The 17,590-nt window shown below is 38.5% G+C and overlaps 2 protein-coding genes across 5 annotated transcripts in view; one reads left to right on the top strand and one right to left on the bottom strand.

The window, feature by feature from the left end:
- LOC100741120 overlaps positions 1–17,590 on the bottom strand; it is a 41,909-nt gene that overhangs the window by 22,393 nt on the left and 1,926 nt on the right. For 2 of the 4 annotated variants that reach the window (XM_012393071.3, XM_012393069.3), the window contains exons 2-6: positions 14,882–15,984; positions 14,663–14,805; positions 14,410–14,557; positions 14,107–14,341; positions 13,765–13,871 (exon numbers count right to left, since the gene is read on the bottom strand). In XM_012393071.3, the coding sequence (XP_012248494.1) occupies positions 13,765–13,871; positions 14,107–14,341; positions 14,410–14,557; positions 14,663–14,805; positions 14,882–15,072 (824 nt within the window). In that variant the 5' untranslated portion in view covers positions 15,073–15,984. The other 2 variants (XM_012393070.3, XM_012393068.3) reach the window with 2 other exon arrangements.
- LOC100741239 (prolyl 3-hydroxylase OGFOD1) lies at positions 10,535–13,407 on the top strand. Its single transcript, XM_003494399.4, has 2 exons — positions 10,535–10,835; positions 10,953–13,407. The coding sequence occupies exon 2, from the start codon at positions 11,457–11,459 to the stop codon at positions 13,263–13,265; it is 1,809 nt and encodes a 602-aa protein (XP_003494447.1). The 5' UTR covers positions 10,535–10,835; positions 10,953–11,456; the 3' UTR covers positions 13,266–13,407.

The raw sequence follows: 17,590 nt of genomic DNA on the forward strand, positions 1-17,590 counted from the left end.
GCCATTTTTTTTTTTTTTTTTTTTCGAAACTAGGACTTCCAATGGTATCGTATTATCGTGACAATAGCTCGTCACGGGAATTGAAAATAAGCTATAAATAGCGCGTAACAGGCCAAGAACCGTGTTATCTGACGATAGATATCGAGAGAGGGAGAGAGAACATCGTGGACAGTTTCAAACTGCACGCGATTCGCCGCAAAATGGCTGACCACTTGGATATTCCTCTTGGTAAACTTGATTTTAACGGAGATTTTTATAGCGGCGCATAAATTCCTCGGAACAAGCTGCTGGCGACGAACGACGAGATAAATCCGTATTTATTTAGGGGTCGACTTTCGGGGTCAGTCACTTTTGGAAATCGGTCGGGGAATGTTGCTCGCGCGAGCTTATTTTTACCAAGAATCGTAATGGCGAGGCTCCCGTGGAGGTGCTCTCGCGCGAAATGCAGGACAGGAAATAAAAGGCATGCACCCGGTTGCACGTGCAACGGAAGAATGCATAACGACCGGCCAACACCGATGTGCACCGTTATTAATATGATTCGCGAGAGTTAATTACTTTCTAGTTGCTTCACGTTCGCAACGTTTGCACGTATTAGGTGAACGTAAAAATTCTGTCCTATCTATCAACAGCACTTTTTGTTTTTAATAAATTCACAGACAGAGTATGCTCTTAACCGACAACATTAGCTTGCAAAGATTTTGAATATTAATTACATTTTGTTTTCTATATTTTAGCGGTAAAGACTCTGAACAGATATATGATTGCAGTTACATAATTATATACATGATTGTATAACATATGATCGATTAGTTTCTTAATAATCACGTACGACATAGAATAGAAATTTCGTTACCATGAAAAGATTAATTTGAAAGGTGGATTTTGATCGTCGACTAGTCTACTCGCTTCGGCTTGATACGATTCTGACCATCGCTTTCGAAACGTTTCTTGCCCACAGGAGACACGAACTGAGAGGAATAATTTTAACGAAGACACTCGAAAAATTAGAGTCAATTGGAGCTTCTTTCCAGCCTCTGATAGGAACGTGCATAAATTGAGCGTGGGCTCGCGTTCGCGACCCAGAATCCAGTCAACAAGGCTATCTTCTTTTCAACGTACACGGAGATTTGTTAGAAAAAAAAGAAGGAAACTTGCATAAATTTGAATCGGTTACTTTGTCCTGTGCTTCATTCGGGACAAAACTCGAGTCTTTCAGCTAAATTTTAAAATATGCACGAGATCAAGCGACCTAGTTTAAAATTCCAAATTTCGTCAAGATAAATCGAGACCAGGCACGTGACATAGCGTTTTATGATGCTAATTCGCGGAACTTCCAACGACCGGCTCTTAACGAGGAGAGATCTACGAAAGTTTCGATCGTTTCCGTGGGAAACACACGCGCGCTCGTTTTCATTCCTTGTTCTCGTATGATTTATGGAAAAACGAAGGCTGGCTGAACGCCAACGGTGAATCATCGAGTTCCGATGAAAAGGTACACAGGGCAATGATCACTTGTGTCATTTCGAAATTGCGTGCAAGTGTGTCGACGCGTCTCTCGTCGATGATACGTGTTAATGAATGAGAGAATTTTGTTATTTCGTGCGCGATCGTTTGCTATATGACGATGGTACTAAACATTGCGTGCAGTATCGAGCTATTAACTAACGATAAGTACAATGACGAGAATGTAAATAGGAAAAATCTCTATAATCAATTTGAACGCCGTCCTATATTTATAATAAAAATAAAAACAAAATTCCTCAGAATGCAACTAAATGAATTTAAGTATTTCCCTATTTATATATTCGCCATCGTATAGGTAAACACAAAGCCGTATCCTTGTATATGTATAAAATTAAATATATAATAATATAAGAACAATAGAAATAAACAATGTGATTATTAAGATTCGCAGCTGGTTGAACAGGATAGACGACAGAAGGGAAACACTTTGTTTTTACGATCCTCGAACGATTATAAAATATACGACGAGCTCGTAATCGGGTCATGATTGTACACTACACGAGCTATTCCAGCGTCAAATATAATCTGTAATCGTAAATTACTACCGGCGCAGCTGTAATCATTGCTCTTGAAGGCACCGATTAATTATCATTCATTAGTGCACATTGTCTGCAGCTGCGTGTTTCCTCGCATACCAGTTTGCTCTATACGAACTCATCACCTATTCAGCTGAACTATTTTTCATCATTAGCAGCTTCTTTTCGATATTACGAACACTTCGTATTCCTTAGCTGCTTAATTACATAAAATTTTAAATATAGATAATTTCGTATAACTTCGTTCTTCTTGTACTTCGAACCATCCAAGGTCTATTTTAACTTTCAAATCGTTAGCTATTCGTACCGCCTCTTCTAAATTCATATAAGTCACAAATATTCTTCATTGAGATTCATTTTATGACTCTATTAAACATGAAAAATATCTCTAACTGCTTCGAAAACATGCGGTACAATTTAAGAAAGCACTCCTTAAAAAACATAAAGAGAAACGTATTGTTATCTTTTTTTTTTTAATTTACATATCTACAGAAGAACTAATTTTTCGTCACTGAAAGTTAACGTTAAAGAACGACGTTACACAGAATAATTTATTATTTTTCTCTATTCTACCGTTCGTGATTCGATCAAGATTGCGGTGGTCGACGCTAACGAGTCTACGTCAATCTTGTCGCGTTTCAATTAAAATTCCCGCCATTGAGGGCGGGGAAAATGCACCCCGGGGGATTCCCTGGAGGGCAGCGACGCCGGTATTCTATTTTCGTGCGGGAAAAACGGGGCCGTTGAAAGAATATTCGGCCGACGAAAGAGCCGGATGTGCGTCGCGAGCTTTCCTTCTGTCGTCTCTGTTCTTCTTTCATTGGTTTAGGGCCAGGGGAGGGAAGCGGGCAGCCGGATTTCCGAAAAAGGGAAAGCGACTCGGGATGCAGGTTGCCTGTGCGTCGAGAGCCTGTATACGCCCACGCGAATGCGATAAATTATACGAGGAGGCGAGACCGAAGGGGTCACCATAAAAGAACCTGTTACGTTCCAGATATTAATCCGGCTAGCGGGCATAAAATCGATCAGTGTTCCACGTTGTTCTCCCACGTTTTCGACGGTCGTAACCTCGTGTAGAATGAACTTCGAACCTGTTCTCTTTACCGTGTTAAAATGTTAATCGTGCGTTTGTCATCGAGTTTTGTAGATTGTAGCAATTTTCTCTGTCGATGAATTTCATTTCCTTTCTTTTGGAGTGATATGCAAATTCGTATCGGTAGATACGCTTTTATGGGAAATCTGAATATGAAAAAAAAACAATGGAAAAATACGTAACATACTTATATACTTTCTGTACGTAAGTTTCAGGCTAAATAACAATTCTTAAAGGTTCTTGCGTGTGTCATTTATTTATGAACGGAAATACATAACTACTACTGTGACGTAATATCCCACTTTTAAATGTGAAAATGCAGCAGCAATGAATATTTTATGAAGACAGAAACGCAACAGTTGCGTCAACAGCGTTATCGAAACAATGCAATCTATACGTCAATAAGTTGTTGGCTAATTCGGCGAAATTTCATTTCGATAGAAACAGCTTTCTTATAGAATGCACGCAGTCTTTCATGGCTGACTGCAGTTCATTTTCTGTTTCCACGTGCATCGATTAGTCACAGGTAAACTGCTGACATGTATGCAAATTCATATTTCCACGAATGCAATCGAATAATGTAACGTAGTTGGAAAATTGTTTCGCCTACGAAATATTACATCGATTATTACATATGTAGGTATCTTCATACGCATTTTTGTATCTACGAATTTCCCGTAAAAGCATAACAAATCCATAGCCCAACTATAATGAAATCTCTTTATATAAAATCGTAGTTAAATTTGTTATTTTGCAACAAACATCGCCGCTATTTAGAATGAAAACAAAAGTACAAACAGATCGTGAAAACGCGTTGTATGCCTCGACAGAAGTGAAAGTGTTAAAGGCAAACCATTTTTTGAGCCCATCGCTACCTTCCTTTTTTACGTCTCGTTTGCATTCAAACGGGCCAAGTTAAACGCCGAAGGAAGTTTTGCCGTGCTTCGAATCCAGATGGCGATCAGCCTATAAAATCAAGTAGGCCTGCGGAAAAGGGCTCCTCTGCCCAGGTTTCGCAGGCCAATAACCCGATCAAAGATAAAATGTGAATGATGTTATCCCACGATCTCATTCGCTTAATCGCATCGCCGTTATCCTATCATTAAATACTAACGCAGCACGGTTGCCATGTAATGCGCGTTCTCCACGACCGACAAACCTCGAACTGTACGAAATATCGAACAAACAAACCAAATGTTTGCTCGTTTGTACAATTAAAGGAGCCTTTTTCGAGCGTATAACGAACCAACGAGGTGAAGAAAACACGCGTTACCACGGTTACGACGATAATCCTTCGTGTACTTTTAATTGAATCATTATCCCGTAAAAGCAGAACACGTAGCATCGATAACTGCCAAACTGGCGTCTGTTGATGGAACTTTCTATCCGATGAAATTACACCTTTCAGCAAATACTTCGTCACGAGGGCCAGCTACGCTACAGTGGCTTGCATACGATGGCTCGCCAAGGTTTTCGAATATTCATCGTCGGAAATTTTCATGCGTATGCTGTACGCGTTAGATAAAACATTTTGGATATTTCGTTAGCACTGTAATGTGAAGCGAGTGGCACGATTATGTTGGTAAAACTCGAAAGCAATTTGTAAATGTATATAGAAGTTACGTGATATTCACTACAAACGTATTCAGCAAGAAATTAGCACAAGATTAATCACGATCCACCGGATACAGTGGTTTATTAAAGTAACGAATACTTTTTTCATATTTCCAAGATACATGCTAAATATCATGTGCACTTTTAGATTTAGTTCAAAGTATATCGATATAGTCGTAACAGTTCTGCCTCGTTATAGCGTTAATCATCGTTTCAACATGTTTCATATGACACACGTATGATATATACATGAAAATTTCCTATGGTGAATGTCCAAGTACTTGTGTGAGTCATCGTATATATTCTCTCATGGAAGAAACGGTAATACAATGATTTAAAGATAGAACGAAGACAATGAGTAATTTCGAGAACAGAACGGAGGAATTTCTGGGACAAAATGTCCGAGCAAAGTTTTTGTTCCCTCTTGGAGAAATGGTCGAGTGCGAACTATCTGCGGTTCTCTATCCTTTTTATCGATCGTCCAGAACCGGTATGTACCACGATTCGTGTGAAACGAACAGCTCAACGCGGAGAGCAGGGGTTCTGAACGAGTACGATGTCTGCACCAGGGACCTACAGTTTGTTGTAATTATGAACTCTAGCAGAACACAAGATGCTGAAAAAAATAGAGCTAGTGGACAAAAATGCTCGAGTACTTGGTTGAACGAAAAATAGAAAAAATAAGGAAATTGGAACGCTCAAGGCTTTTCTAAGAGAAAATGGGTCGCATTACTTAACGTCACGCGATGCTACTTCTAATCTGCACAAGAGTAATGGCGAAACAATGTTCCCACGGAACTGTACGAACTTCCTGTATCACCCAGGAAATTGTACACTTTCTGCTAATGTTTCGCGAACTTTCCAATCGCCACGATTAAAGAAGATTAAACAAGATTAGAGAACACAGATGAATCTACCTCACGATGAATCAATATTTCGTAAGAATGAATGTATAGATAATTGAACTGATACTTGAAGCACCGATTGGCACATCTTTGTCGATATTCTGATTTCAATATCATTTTATTATTGAAAAGGATGTTGTTTCGGTTGTAAAGGCTAAACCAGGAAATAGTTAAAAATGAAAAGAAAGCCTGTTAGGAACAACGATATAACATTTGCCCCTGGTTTTCTACAGAGTATAATGGTTTCATTACCTATTTTTAAAAGACATATTTTTGAATCTAAGAACGCGTCTCCTTCTTCGACTACGTCGTATTAAAATACTTCCTTTTATCTACGAATTAGTATTCAAAGTAGAAAATCAACGAATTACGCAACAGTAGAATTGATAAAATTGAAGACCTTGTAGAAATTTCTTACAGATCCGAAACAATCGTATGGGACACCGATGCAGAAAAGAAATATAATCAGCTCGTTGCAGATGCAATGCATGAACTGAGAATGCAGCAGCTGCCTGTTCCATGGCCAAGTGCCTTTTATTGCATTCGTATCGACGATACCAGCTCGGCCACGCAGTCGATTCGACTCATCTTGAAACGATAAGAGTGCTTTCGTGATCCAAAAGTATCCTTGTGCTCTCTCATCGAGCCAAATTGATACTACGGAAACGATAGCAAATTGCATCACTATGACGTTTACGTAAAATAATGCGATATCCTTTGGTCCAGTCCCTTAAGCTACGACAGGCTTACATTATACTAACCGTGCGCTGCCCATGGTCGCTAGAGGATCACCTACTCTCGAATGACCTCATCGTTTGCAATTACTACGGCAGAAAATTTTGTTTCCGTTTTAATGATAGCGTGTACAGCTTTTCAGATGCTTTGCTTCTCCGACGAAACAGACTTTCTCGTACATGTTTCTCCAGAAACAACAACGTTATAACTACAACTTTTATTTTTAAATATAATTAGTCACAGTTTCTGTGTTACATCAAGATTATATTAGCTTAATTAACATTTTAAAACAAGAGAACGACGAGGTCGCGGAATAGAAATACCAACGAAATCACGAAGAAAGCAATAAAAACGTACTCACTCTTACTAATCGTAAAACAAGAAATACAGTCTTCCAAGTATTTCCTCTTTCGACTTATATTCTATTCGAGGTATCGTATCACTGTTTATAATAACTCTTACGGATACGTGCATCGTATCAAAAATGCATGTAAATTAACTCGAGGAGACTAGTTTTTTAATCGTGAAACTTACATCATTGCTGGAACAAACGTGCTGTTTATAACAGGACGAGGATGGCGCTCCACTTTTTACAATGTAGTTTTCTCTTGCACCGGGTCCGTACGATAATGGAGATTTATCGCGAGGAAGACGGAAAAGTAGAGTATACCGTAAGAAGTAAAAGCAAGGATTAGCGACGATCGATAGAGTCACGATGAGTTTCGACCACTGACAATGATATCCATTTCTTTTGACAACGCCGTGTTGTCTTCGATCCCGTCGCACTCTACTGACGAACGATGCCATAAGCGATTCGAGTGCCGCTACGTGGTGTTCTCTAAGCTGTAGAAAAGAGGAAACGCGCTTGGCATATTTCGCAGCGACCAACCACGTATTCGAGCGTGTCGCCGTTCCACGTCCTTACAAAATTATTATTACTGTTTCGCGTTACGGCCGCTTTCAATAAACGCTATTCGATTTTCTACGGTTTATGTAAAAGCTTTTTTTTTTCAATCTTGAACAGATGTACAATCATAGCTGAAGGATAAATTGTAAATTACGTTCTTTGATAAATTGTAACCTTCGAGTAAATTGCGTAATTAACCACTCAACGCGCATGTTATGTAATTATTATTAATTATATATATTAATGTAAAGAAACACGTGCTATCTGCATTTTTCGTAAAGATTAAATAATCGCGATTGCTCCAATTTTAATGGAGTCCCTCTGTGAAACCAGTTGATCGAATCGAATTAATTCGATTCCATGGGAATAAAAACGATCTTACGAGGTCGATAACTGGAATTTAATGCCATGTACGTAGCTACGCGCGGTGGGTTCAACGTGAGGATAATTACGCCAGTCACGCAATGTTATAATCTGTCCCGACTTACGCGCTCCAAGTCACCCCATTTAGAAGAAAAATATCAACGGGGTACGAGTTTACCGCTGTATGCTAAGCGCAAGTACATACAAACCTCAGAGGAAAAATCGGCTACGTGGACGAGGATAGATTGAACCTTTTCACGTCGATGAAACAGGTAACGGTTTGCCCGTATACCAGGTGTCTTGACGTATTTTCAACATCGCCTGACAGGATACGTCTTTTAAGAATTTCTCATTCTCTGGGAACAAATGATGAAAATCCACTCGCAACAAACACCTTTCTTCCGATCCTTCGCGACACTTTCGATCGAGTCGTATTTTTCTCTTCTTAGAAGATCTTTTATATTTTAGAAAAATCCGGTAGATTTGCTATCAATATATCTGATTTTTCATGTAGATTTTTTTGACAAGATTAAAAGACAATGGTAAGTTTTGTTTAAACGAACGACGATGATTGTTAAATCATAAAGAAATTTTTCAAAGAATGAAACGATTAAAAAATATTTACCTATAAGTGTTACGATTAATCTACAGATATTAATAAAAATTAACGATCGACGAAAATAACCAAAGAATGATTATTTCTAATAAAAAAAAAGAAACTATTTTCGTTAACAATAATGGGAACGAGTAGCCAAAAATGAATTCTGACCATTTATGACGATTATTCCTAAGGAAAATAATTTTATCTAAAATACGAATTCTTACGCTCTAACTTTTTAAATCTGGATATATAATATATAATATATAAGATATAACTCCTGGTTAAAAGTTCTTTTCTGGGTTAGAACGAAAGCTGGATCGAACACAGAATCGAGGATTTCATCAGGGTCGAAGAATATTCAGAAATAGAAAAGTTATAGTTCGAAATCGTTAAATGCTGTCCAAATTAGACACGGTAAGGTGTTAAGCAGGTAGACCACCGTGTATAAGGAACATTTACACGGCAACATTAATGGACGTACTTTGAATTTAACAGTACACTTAATGTTGCGATCGACAAGCTTAGTGGTTCGAGTGGCGTAATCGTTAAACGAGCCACTTGGCATCTCGTCGAAGGTATTCCACCGAAGGAGAAAAAAAAGGCGAATGACCTACCTCATCGCGAGCAAGTCACTCGAAACTTCCACGATTCCATTTTATCTGAATGATCACTACTTTATAAAACATACAATTGTCGCGTAGGCAATTGTACACCTGTATTTCCTAATTCCACGAATTCTCAGTAATATAAAATTATATAATTATCTTCTTATATGGTATTCCTTAAATATCTTAGTTATTCGTTATTCGTTAGTGGATACAGAAACACGGCACTGGTCGACGAAAAATAAGGTATGACGTGGGAGAAACGTAGTTCCCTATGGCAATCGATAGTCACTTACAGACGGAAAGAATCTCGACAGATATTACACGATAGGGAGAGAATGTATAAAGTAAAATGTAAAATTGAATACAATGAGGCTGATGTGTAATAGAAACATTCCCACTTGACTCACCTCTGTTTCGACAAGCGGTTGCGGATTTCAAAATTCGAAAGCTCCTTCACGCCATAATCGTTACAGTAGGGCACTAAGAGTCCGGTTCAAGGCCAAGATAGTAGATCGGGGGGATAAAACGGGAATCGCAGAAACTGGAATCGAAGATAGTCTTCGAACGAATCTTCGATGATAACACCTAAATATTATCGATCGAGATGAGAATTTTTAGAGCACTTTGGACACCACTTGAATAATGATAATAGTATAAAACTGCTTCACCAGTAATCCCGGCACAACGTGATCTCGACACAAACAAAAGATGACTGAAAGATACTGAGTATCCTAACCGACTGTTTACATCGTCGATTTCAACCACAAAACCCCACCCCTTGATTATCAAGCTTATCGGCGGACGACGAGTAGGCAACGTGCATCTTTAGGAGGAAAGGACCGTGTGTTGACAGATCCCGAGGGATAAAATATTGAAAGGATGAGACTTGTCACGCTGCGTGTATGTGGGTTTCGCTCGTTACTCACGTATGCGCAAGTTGTCGTGTTATCTAGTTCCAGGATTGCCAGCGAGTTCTTTATACGAAGATTTCACGATGATCGAACATTCGGCCTGACGATATCACACTTTGTACAATTTAACGCTCAGGGTGTGCCCCGAATTTCCATGCGACCAACGGCATCCGTCAAACGTGAACTACTGCCGCCATCTTGATACGACCGTCCGTGGCGACACTACTCGGCGGATCGTTCAACTACTGGCGCTGTAGCGCGCACTATTTAAAATATTTTAATTTCTTACACGAAATTTTGAACCTCGAAAGGTTACTGAAATCTCAAAATTCTTAAATTTATATAGTATTTTATATAAAAAACAGGGAAATTATATATAAATATTTTGAAATGCGCGAAACATAATCGTTGTTCTTCATTTTAATTATATATTTTAATAATTTTATTAAAATTTCGGATACTAAACTATGAGTAACTGCTTACAAATTGTAGATTTGATTCAACAATGTATTATAGCAATTAAATTATAATAAAATAAACGTGTCGCGCGGCACAATAAGAAACAGCAAAGTATGTAACCTACAACAAATTAAAAGAAAACAAGAAAGCTACGATATTGACGTTCTCATATTTTTCTTGACATTTCACGATGTATTACAATAGGTTACAAAATTTATTCAGTGTTTAAAATCTATTAAATAAACTTTATCATACGTGTAACGTGATTCCTTTGTTAAAATTACATTAAATGAAAATTCCACGTAGTTTAACGATTTTAAATAATCGCGGTATTGAATCATAGGAAATTTATGACGTCAGACGGTGTGAAATAAGGTTAAGTGCGAGTTGTACCGATTGTACGTAGTAGGAGAATAGTTTATGGCCAGGGTTCACAAATAATTCAGGACGTCCCTGGTTTCGATCGAATCAACGTTTTCCTCAGCGGTAGTAGCGATCCCTGGGCAGAATGCAACTGCGTGGTGATACGGAGCGGCAGACCTAATTCTCTAAACTTGGACACACGTGCAATTTCTGGTATGTAATTGTTGAAGAAGTAATGTAATTCAATGAACGATCGTTTATTCAAAGAATCGATGCGATCACGGCGCAAGCTGGATTTTATTAATCGATTTTTCGACCGACTGCTTTCAGAACACGTGCGGGTCGAACGACCACGTGGGCCGCATGTATCGAAAAGCAAGGACCGCATCGTCTGGTGAGTGTATTTAGACAAACTGTGATATTTCTATCATCGACACTACATCTTAACGAAGAATGAAATATTAATTTCGTAAATAAAAATCTAATTACGACAATCACTGTTAGTTGATTGTTACAACCGAGTGGAAATGCGATAACCTTCCAGGATAATGTTTGGAGAGAAATAAAACGTAAGATCGAATAGAATTTGTATTTTCCACGGAAAACTTAATATCACAGACGATGAATGCACGCAGTTAAAACATGTAATGCTACATATCTGTCTATATACGCGGAAAAATGTGATATAGTTTACAAATTTTTAAAAGTATTTGTAGATAAAATTAATAAAGAATATGTATTGTTGATTCAAAGAATTAAGGGACAAAGACTGATAGAATAAGAATATATAAGTAAGAATTCTCTAACTGACCGTTTCAAGGAAGGTACAAAGTAATGGCTGAGGAAGAACCGCGGGTAAAAAAGTTAAAGCAATCTATCATTTCTGATTTTATCTTTTCATCTGACTTCCAGCAATTGTTTTTTGAAAATTGGCACAACTGTACCGATCAGAAGATAGAGAACCTTGAAATTATATCAAAGCCATTTAAAGTTTGCAAAATATCAAACTTTATCTGTAGCGAAGAATTTATGGATGAGATAAAGAATGAATTGTTGGATGTTAAAAGTAGAAGGAATAGCATGGACCTTTTTCAGTTTGAACAAACTAAGGATTTTGCTAACATAGACACAGAATATTTAAAGTTGTTATATCAGACATTTGAAACAGATTTAACAACATGGATGGAACGGAATACAAAGATAGAGCTTAATCAGAAAATATCCATGTCAAGTTCTTGCTATTACGATACAGATTATTTACTATGTCATGATGACAATTCGGGTGACCGTAGAATTGCTTTTATATTGTACCTTTCAAAAAATTGGTCTGAAAAAGATGGAGGAGCTCTAGATTTATTTGACACAGATAGAAATGGAGTACCTAGAAACGTTGTAAAATCTTTAATACCAGAATATAATTCTCTTGTATTTTTTGAAGTTGCCAATAATTCTTATCATCAAGTGGCTGAGGTAACTACACCTGATAAATCGCGTTGGTCGATCAACGGTTGGTTTCATGGGCCAATTAAAGAAGATACTAGATCACCAAGATCAGATGTAGAAACCAATTACATAGTACCATTAAACGATCAAGTAGCTATGAAGGATTGGGTATCAGAATGTTATTTATTCCCTGGAATAGTTAGAGAAGTTCACCACGACATAGAACGACAATCATACACATTTTTATCTCATTTTCTGAAAGACGATGTTTATGAGAAAATTGTAACAGACTTGTCATCCGATACTATCGTTTGGAAAAGAGTTGGACCACCCGATGTTTGTAATTACGAAGTGGCAGACGAAGAAAGCCTTCCCGAATTATTAAAATCTTTCTACAATATGTTTAAATCTATCACGATGTTCCAACTGTTAAAAGACTACACGGAATTAGACCTAGTACCGGAAAAAGAAACTATGAATCCTAGAATGATAATAGAGCTTCAGAGATGGTCTGCAGGTTGTTATACGTTAATATGCGATAAATCATATGCGAGTGATACTTCGAGTGAGCAAAAGTCCAGCAGTAATGAACATTCAAGTCGAAACGATGAAACGCAAGAAGATTTGTTGGAAACTAGTAGCAGAGAGGGTCAAGAAAGGTCGATACCAACTAAGAGCACGGAATCAGGATGTAATACTCCAGTAAGCACCAAGGAGGATGAAGACATTGACGAGGATGATATTTTGAAGAAGATGGGTAAAAGGAAATCTCCACGCTCGAAGAAGAAAAGTTTACCCCAACAGGGTTTCTCCTCAGCAATGGAAGACCCATCGCCACCTAAATTAGCTAGAAGTCTAGATACTGATGATTCTGACGTGTCCGACATTGGAGATTATTTATCCGACCCTTTAGATTGTTCTTTGGAATCGGAGCGGGAAGAAGATAGTGACGATTTAAACACTTCCGACGTCGGAGCTCTCGATGTGATAATCCAATTTAACACGAGTCATGTATCCGAAGACCATACCATAGACTATGTGGATCCCAAAGAGCAAGATGGGACATTAATTCACGTGCCAGCAAAGGACAACCATCTATGTCTTGTTTACAAAAGGTTAATTACTAGTCGTGTTCACAAATACGTGAATCATTACTGTACAGATTATTTTTACAATCTGATTTGTACATATTATGAATAGTAATTACACGTACGATTAATGTCGTCTCGTATGTTCCTTGATCAAGTTGACAATTGTATAATGAGTGGCGGACAAAACGCGTCTGTTTACGTGTATTATAGTATTCATATTAATAAAATTGTCAGTATTTATCATCGAGCAATTCCTTTGTTATTCATTTCTACCAACCTGTTAAGTATTCGATAGACTCAGGGATGCAAGTAACCAAGGTACTCGTGCGTCTTACGAAAACTAAGGTGGAGATTAAGACCACAGTGCAGAAAACATTGTCAATTATTTATTGGGTGTCATACATCTATCGTTTACGTTTACTTACAAGCTAACGTTAGGTGCAATTAGGTCGCATGCAGGGATCTCGAAGTACTTTGCTTGTTTTAGAGCGTAAAGGGTTCTGAAGGAGAAGATTTTGAATCTTTTGTTCGATGCAAAAGCGAGGAGAAATTCTTCTAGGTATTATATAAGAGAAAGAAATGAAAATGAAATAAAAAATGAGGCTTACGATTGCGATGCGTTAGTATAATCATTTTCTGCTTGTTGTACGTGTATCTTGACCTTCGAAGAGCTTTGCTGTTCCTTGTCATTTTTAGCAAGTCCTTTCGTAGTGACCTGAGACGTAAAATATTTTGGTAAACATTATCCCATTGACCGTTCGCATTGTCAATAATATTCGATAACAAAAGGCTGTTAACCTGGCATGTTTTTGCGTCTTCTTTTTAAGTTACTCAACGAGGAAACCATTAACGGTCACGCCTTCGATTTACCTTTGTTCCACACGACTTAAAACAACGAGCGATCGTTTCTATCATACGGAATGCAATATATATATATTGTAACAAATCACCTGAGAAGTGGTAGGGATTCCAGCCATGCGTTTCCTTAGTTCGTTTAGCTGCAGTTCTCTCTGGAAGCTTACGTCGTTTTCCTGCGAATCTTCTCGTAATCCATCGTTGATCGATTCTGTCGAGTACTCTACCTGCACCCAAGGACAAATCGTCGGGGAGGCTTGCAAGGAATTTTTGCTTCCTGGACGAGAAACTCGCGGAGACAATCTTCGTAACAACGAAATGAGTTTCGACCTGCGGAGTTGGTATTTTCTATTAGCCGCTGTTTCTACGTCAAGTACATGTAACAGAATGATGAGTACTTTGTACTGGATGTTTGAAGGTGATCAGAACTGATTGCTCCACTTCTCGAAAGCTGTTCCGCGCTGCGCGTAGTGTCCCTCCAATGTAGCTTGTTGATAGATCTTCCTACTCGCCAATCAAGGCTGCTGCTTTGACGGGATTGAAAGCCTGGAATAATAATTTAGAATGCTGCTCGTGTAGTTTTAACGCTGGTACGACAGTAACGGTATCACGCTACGATAAAGCGATCGCTGGAACTGAACAATTGCCTACCTTGCTCGTTTGTCGTTTGATTAACCCTCCAATCTAAGGAGCTACTACTTCTATTCACGTTATAAATATTATCACAGGATTTTGTTGCGAGATATGCCGCGTGATGGCGACGTCTAAGTAATTTCGAAACTGGTCCCAAGTGCCTGAAACGTTATTTTATCGTTAGTAAGAAACAAAATTGCCAGTATCAGCGAAAGAAAGGAAGGGTGGTGTACGTACTTTTTGAATTTCCGATTCTGCTCGATAGGCGGTTTGCTGTCGCAAACTACCACTTTAACTTCCGGTTCCGGGCAGTACGTGCCTACACGAACGTAGTTATAACTGCCACGGCCACCGTCCACGGATCGGAAGTTACCGCCGCGCTCGTTCGAAGGCACGCGGACAAGTTCGATTTTTGATCGTCCCTCCATGTTTCTTTTCTCCCTTTTTTTTTTCTTTTTTTTTTACGATACCACTTATTTGATTCGTATTATATTCACGATTACACTACTCGATCGTAAAAATAGTAAAAAATTTAAAAGCTGTTACGCGGAGATGTTTGTTTTTCTTCTCGGTTTTTGTTCCGCTGTATTATTATCGACTATCGAAGATGGCCGGCGCGTGTCAGTTTCCACTTTTCTCTCAGAAACTATGCTCATCGACGTTCTTAAAATAGTCGTGGAATCCTCCTGAGCTACTTCCACCTAAAGTCTCCTCTCGCTGCTGGATCACGTCATAACGGTTGATTCCTCCAAGCGTTTGGCACGCGCGGCCATCACAAATCTTGGTCGATTCACGAAGCACGTGCGTCTACTCTCTACATCCGCATAAGAATTCCAAGGGTCACGTTCATTCATTCCACGAGAAAACAACGTCTATCCGTTGACACGGACGCGTCTGACGATGCACTCGTGTACACGATAATTAATTGAATTGTCCTGATCCAGACACCGGTCTTCCTTTCTTCTTCTCTTAGCCGATAAAATCTTGCAGTATTCAATGTAATTTCTTTTATTTGATTCATCCATTCCACACTCGCGCCTTGTTAAAATACCGTTTGCAGAATAAATATGTCGAAAAAAGGGTCTACAAATATAGATGTGTTCTGGTATAAAAAACTTGGAGTCGCTCTATTTCGTAAAAAAGTTTGTCTTTTCGCGCGCTTCTCGCACTTTGCATATTCCAAAAGACGTATAGGAGAACCTGTTCCTCATCAGATTTACGAGCTTTTTGTTCCCTTTTTCGACGCGCGTAGTTTCTACAGTTCGTGTGCTCGTTTGTGCGGCTTCACTCGCGACGTATCTCCGGTTTCAATCGCGTTAAACTGCAACGATCCCAATTTCCTAAACAGAGAGCTAAACGTTAACGATAACTTTTCTCTGTGACACCCACCGTACTACGTTGTTGAGACGCCTATTTTCGAGCTCTGATTACGCAATCATCAATTATGATTAGAAGGAGGACAATACACGACCTGACTTACATTAGACAATTGCGCTCAGGCAATCGGTTCGAGACTCTTTTCGCTCGACAATTACGAGCTGGAAAATTAACCGGTGTATCTACAGAAGAATAGCTTCTTATTTGCTTTCATATTGTCGTGATTAATATTCAACGTTTCAAAAAAGAAATATCATTCTTATCAATTTATTTATCACGAGGAGATAGCACAAATAATGATAAATTTCAAAGGAAATTAAAAAAGATAATTATAATCGCCAGTCTTCTATGTACTTTAATTTATGGAGTTGATTACATGCCTTCTGAGCGACTCATTCAGCAAACGGAATTGAATATAATTAATGGAATTCTTTATAGTTAAAATCTAATATTTTATGTCTGCTCTCCATCGATACACAAGATCCACAATTATTTTATTGAAAAAGGTCTTCACGCTTAATCTATTTCACGTACATATTTCTCTTTAGTTTCTTTCAGTATTCAAGTAGAACGAATACGCTGTATCATTTGCAACAAGTATATATAAAGTAATATGTATCATTGACGAAACACACTACGAATTTTTCAAACAGTTCGATGTTCGCTCCAGAAGCGTCTTGCTTCTGCAAGTCATTTTCCCTTGACTTTTTAATTTTCTATTGAAGGGTGTCGCTTTACGTTTCATACAGCGTCGCAACAATAGGTTTTTCAGTCTTTTGTAAGCACGAGGAATCGTATTACGAGTAGAAAAGCGTAAAGAAACGAGTTCGTCTGTTCCATTCGAGAGACGATACGGTTCAAATCATAGAAACTATTCGCATTGGCGAATACCTACGGCGAGAAATTAAATCGAATCGCGCGCTGGTGCTCGTTGTCACTGTAGAGACTAGCGCGTTTCCATCGGATGCACTCGAAAGCTTTCGTTACGACCGAAACTGGGGATTCGTCTGGCAATTAAGTCGCTAATTAATTCGAAAGAATACAGGAGCTTACGTCGAACCGGAATATGGATTTCCATAATTGCAAGGAGCACCGTCTGTGTTCCGAGACGCAACTTCTAATTAAAAAGAAAGTACGGAATAATTCGATGCTCCGAGAGGAGCATTATGAGACTACTTCTCGGTTTAACAAACTTTGTTCAACCCATTGGAGACGCACTGTGTCACGAACGAATATATTCAAACGAAAATCACCTTTGTCGTAACATTTTCGTTCTACGGTTTGTAGCAAACTAATCGCTGGACTTGCATTGTCAGCTTCGCTTCGATCGGCAAATCGTATCGATCTTGATAAAAATAAAACGTTACAAGGTAAACGTCAGCAACGCTTGGGCGATTCAACTAACTTGATAACTAAACGACGCGCTTATTTATTTAATAGGAGAACTCGTGAGATATAGCACATGAATTGGAAGGAACAAAGCGTAGACGATAGGTGTTCGTTAGAGACTATAGCCACTTGTAAGTGTACTAGCAATGAGCATTTTTTTTTTTTTTTTTTTTTTTCAAA

Source organism: Bombus impatiens, unplaced genomic scaffold (assembly GCF_000188095.3).
Source record: "Bombus impatiens unplaced genomic scaffold, BIMP_2.2 scf_2222, whole genome shotgun sequence".
NCBI classification, from domain to species: Eukaryota; Metazoa; Arthropoda; class Insecta; order Hymenoptera; family Apidae; genus Bombus; species Bombus impatiens.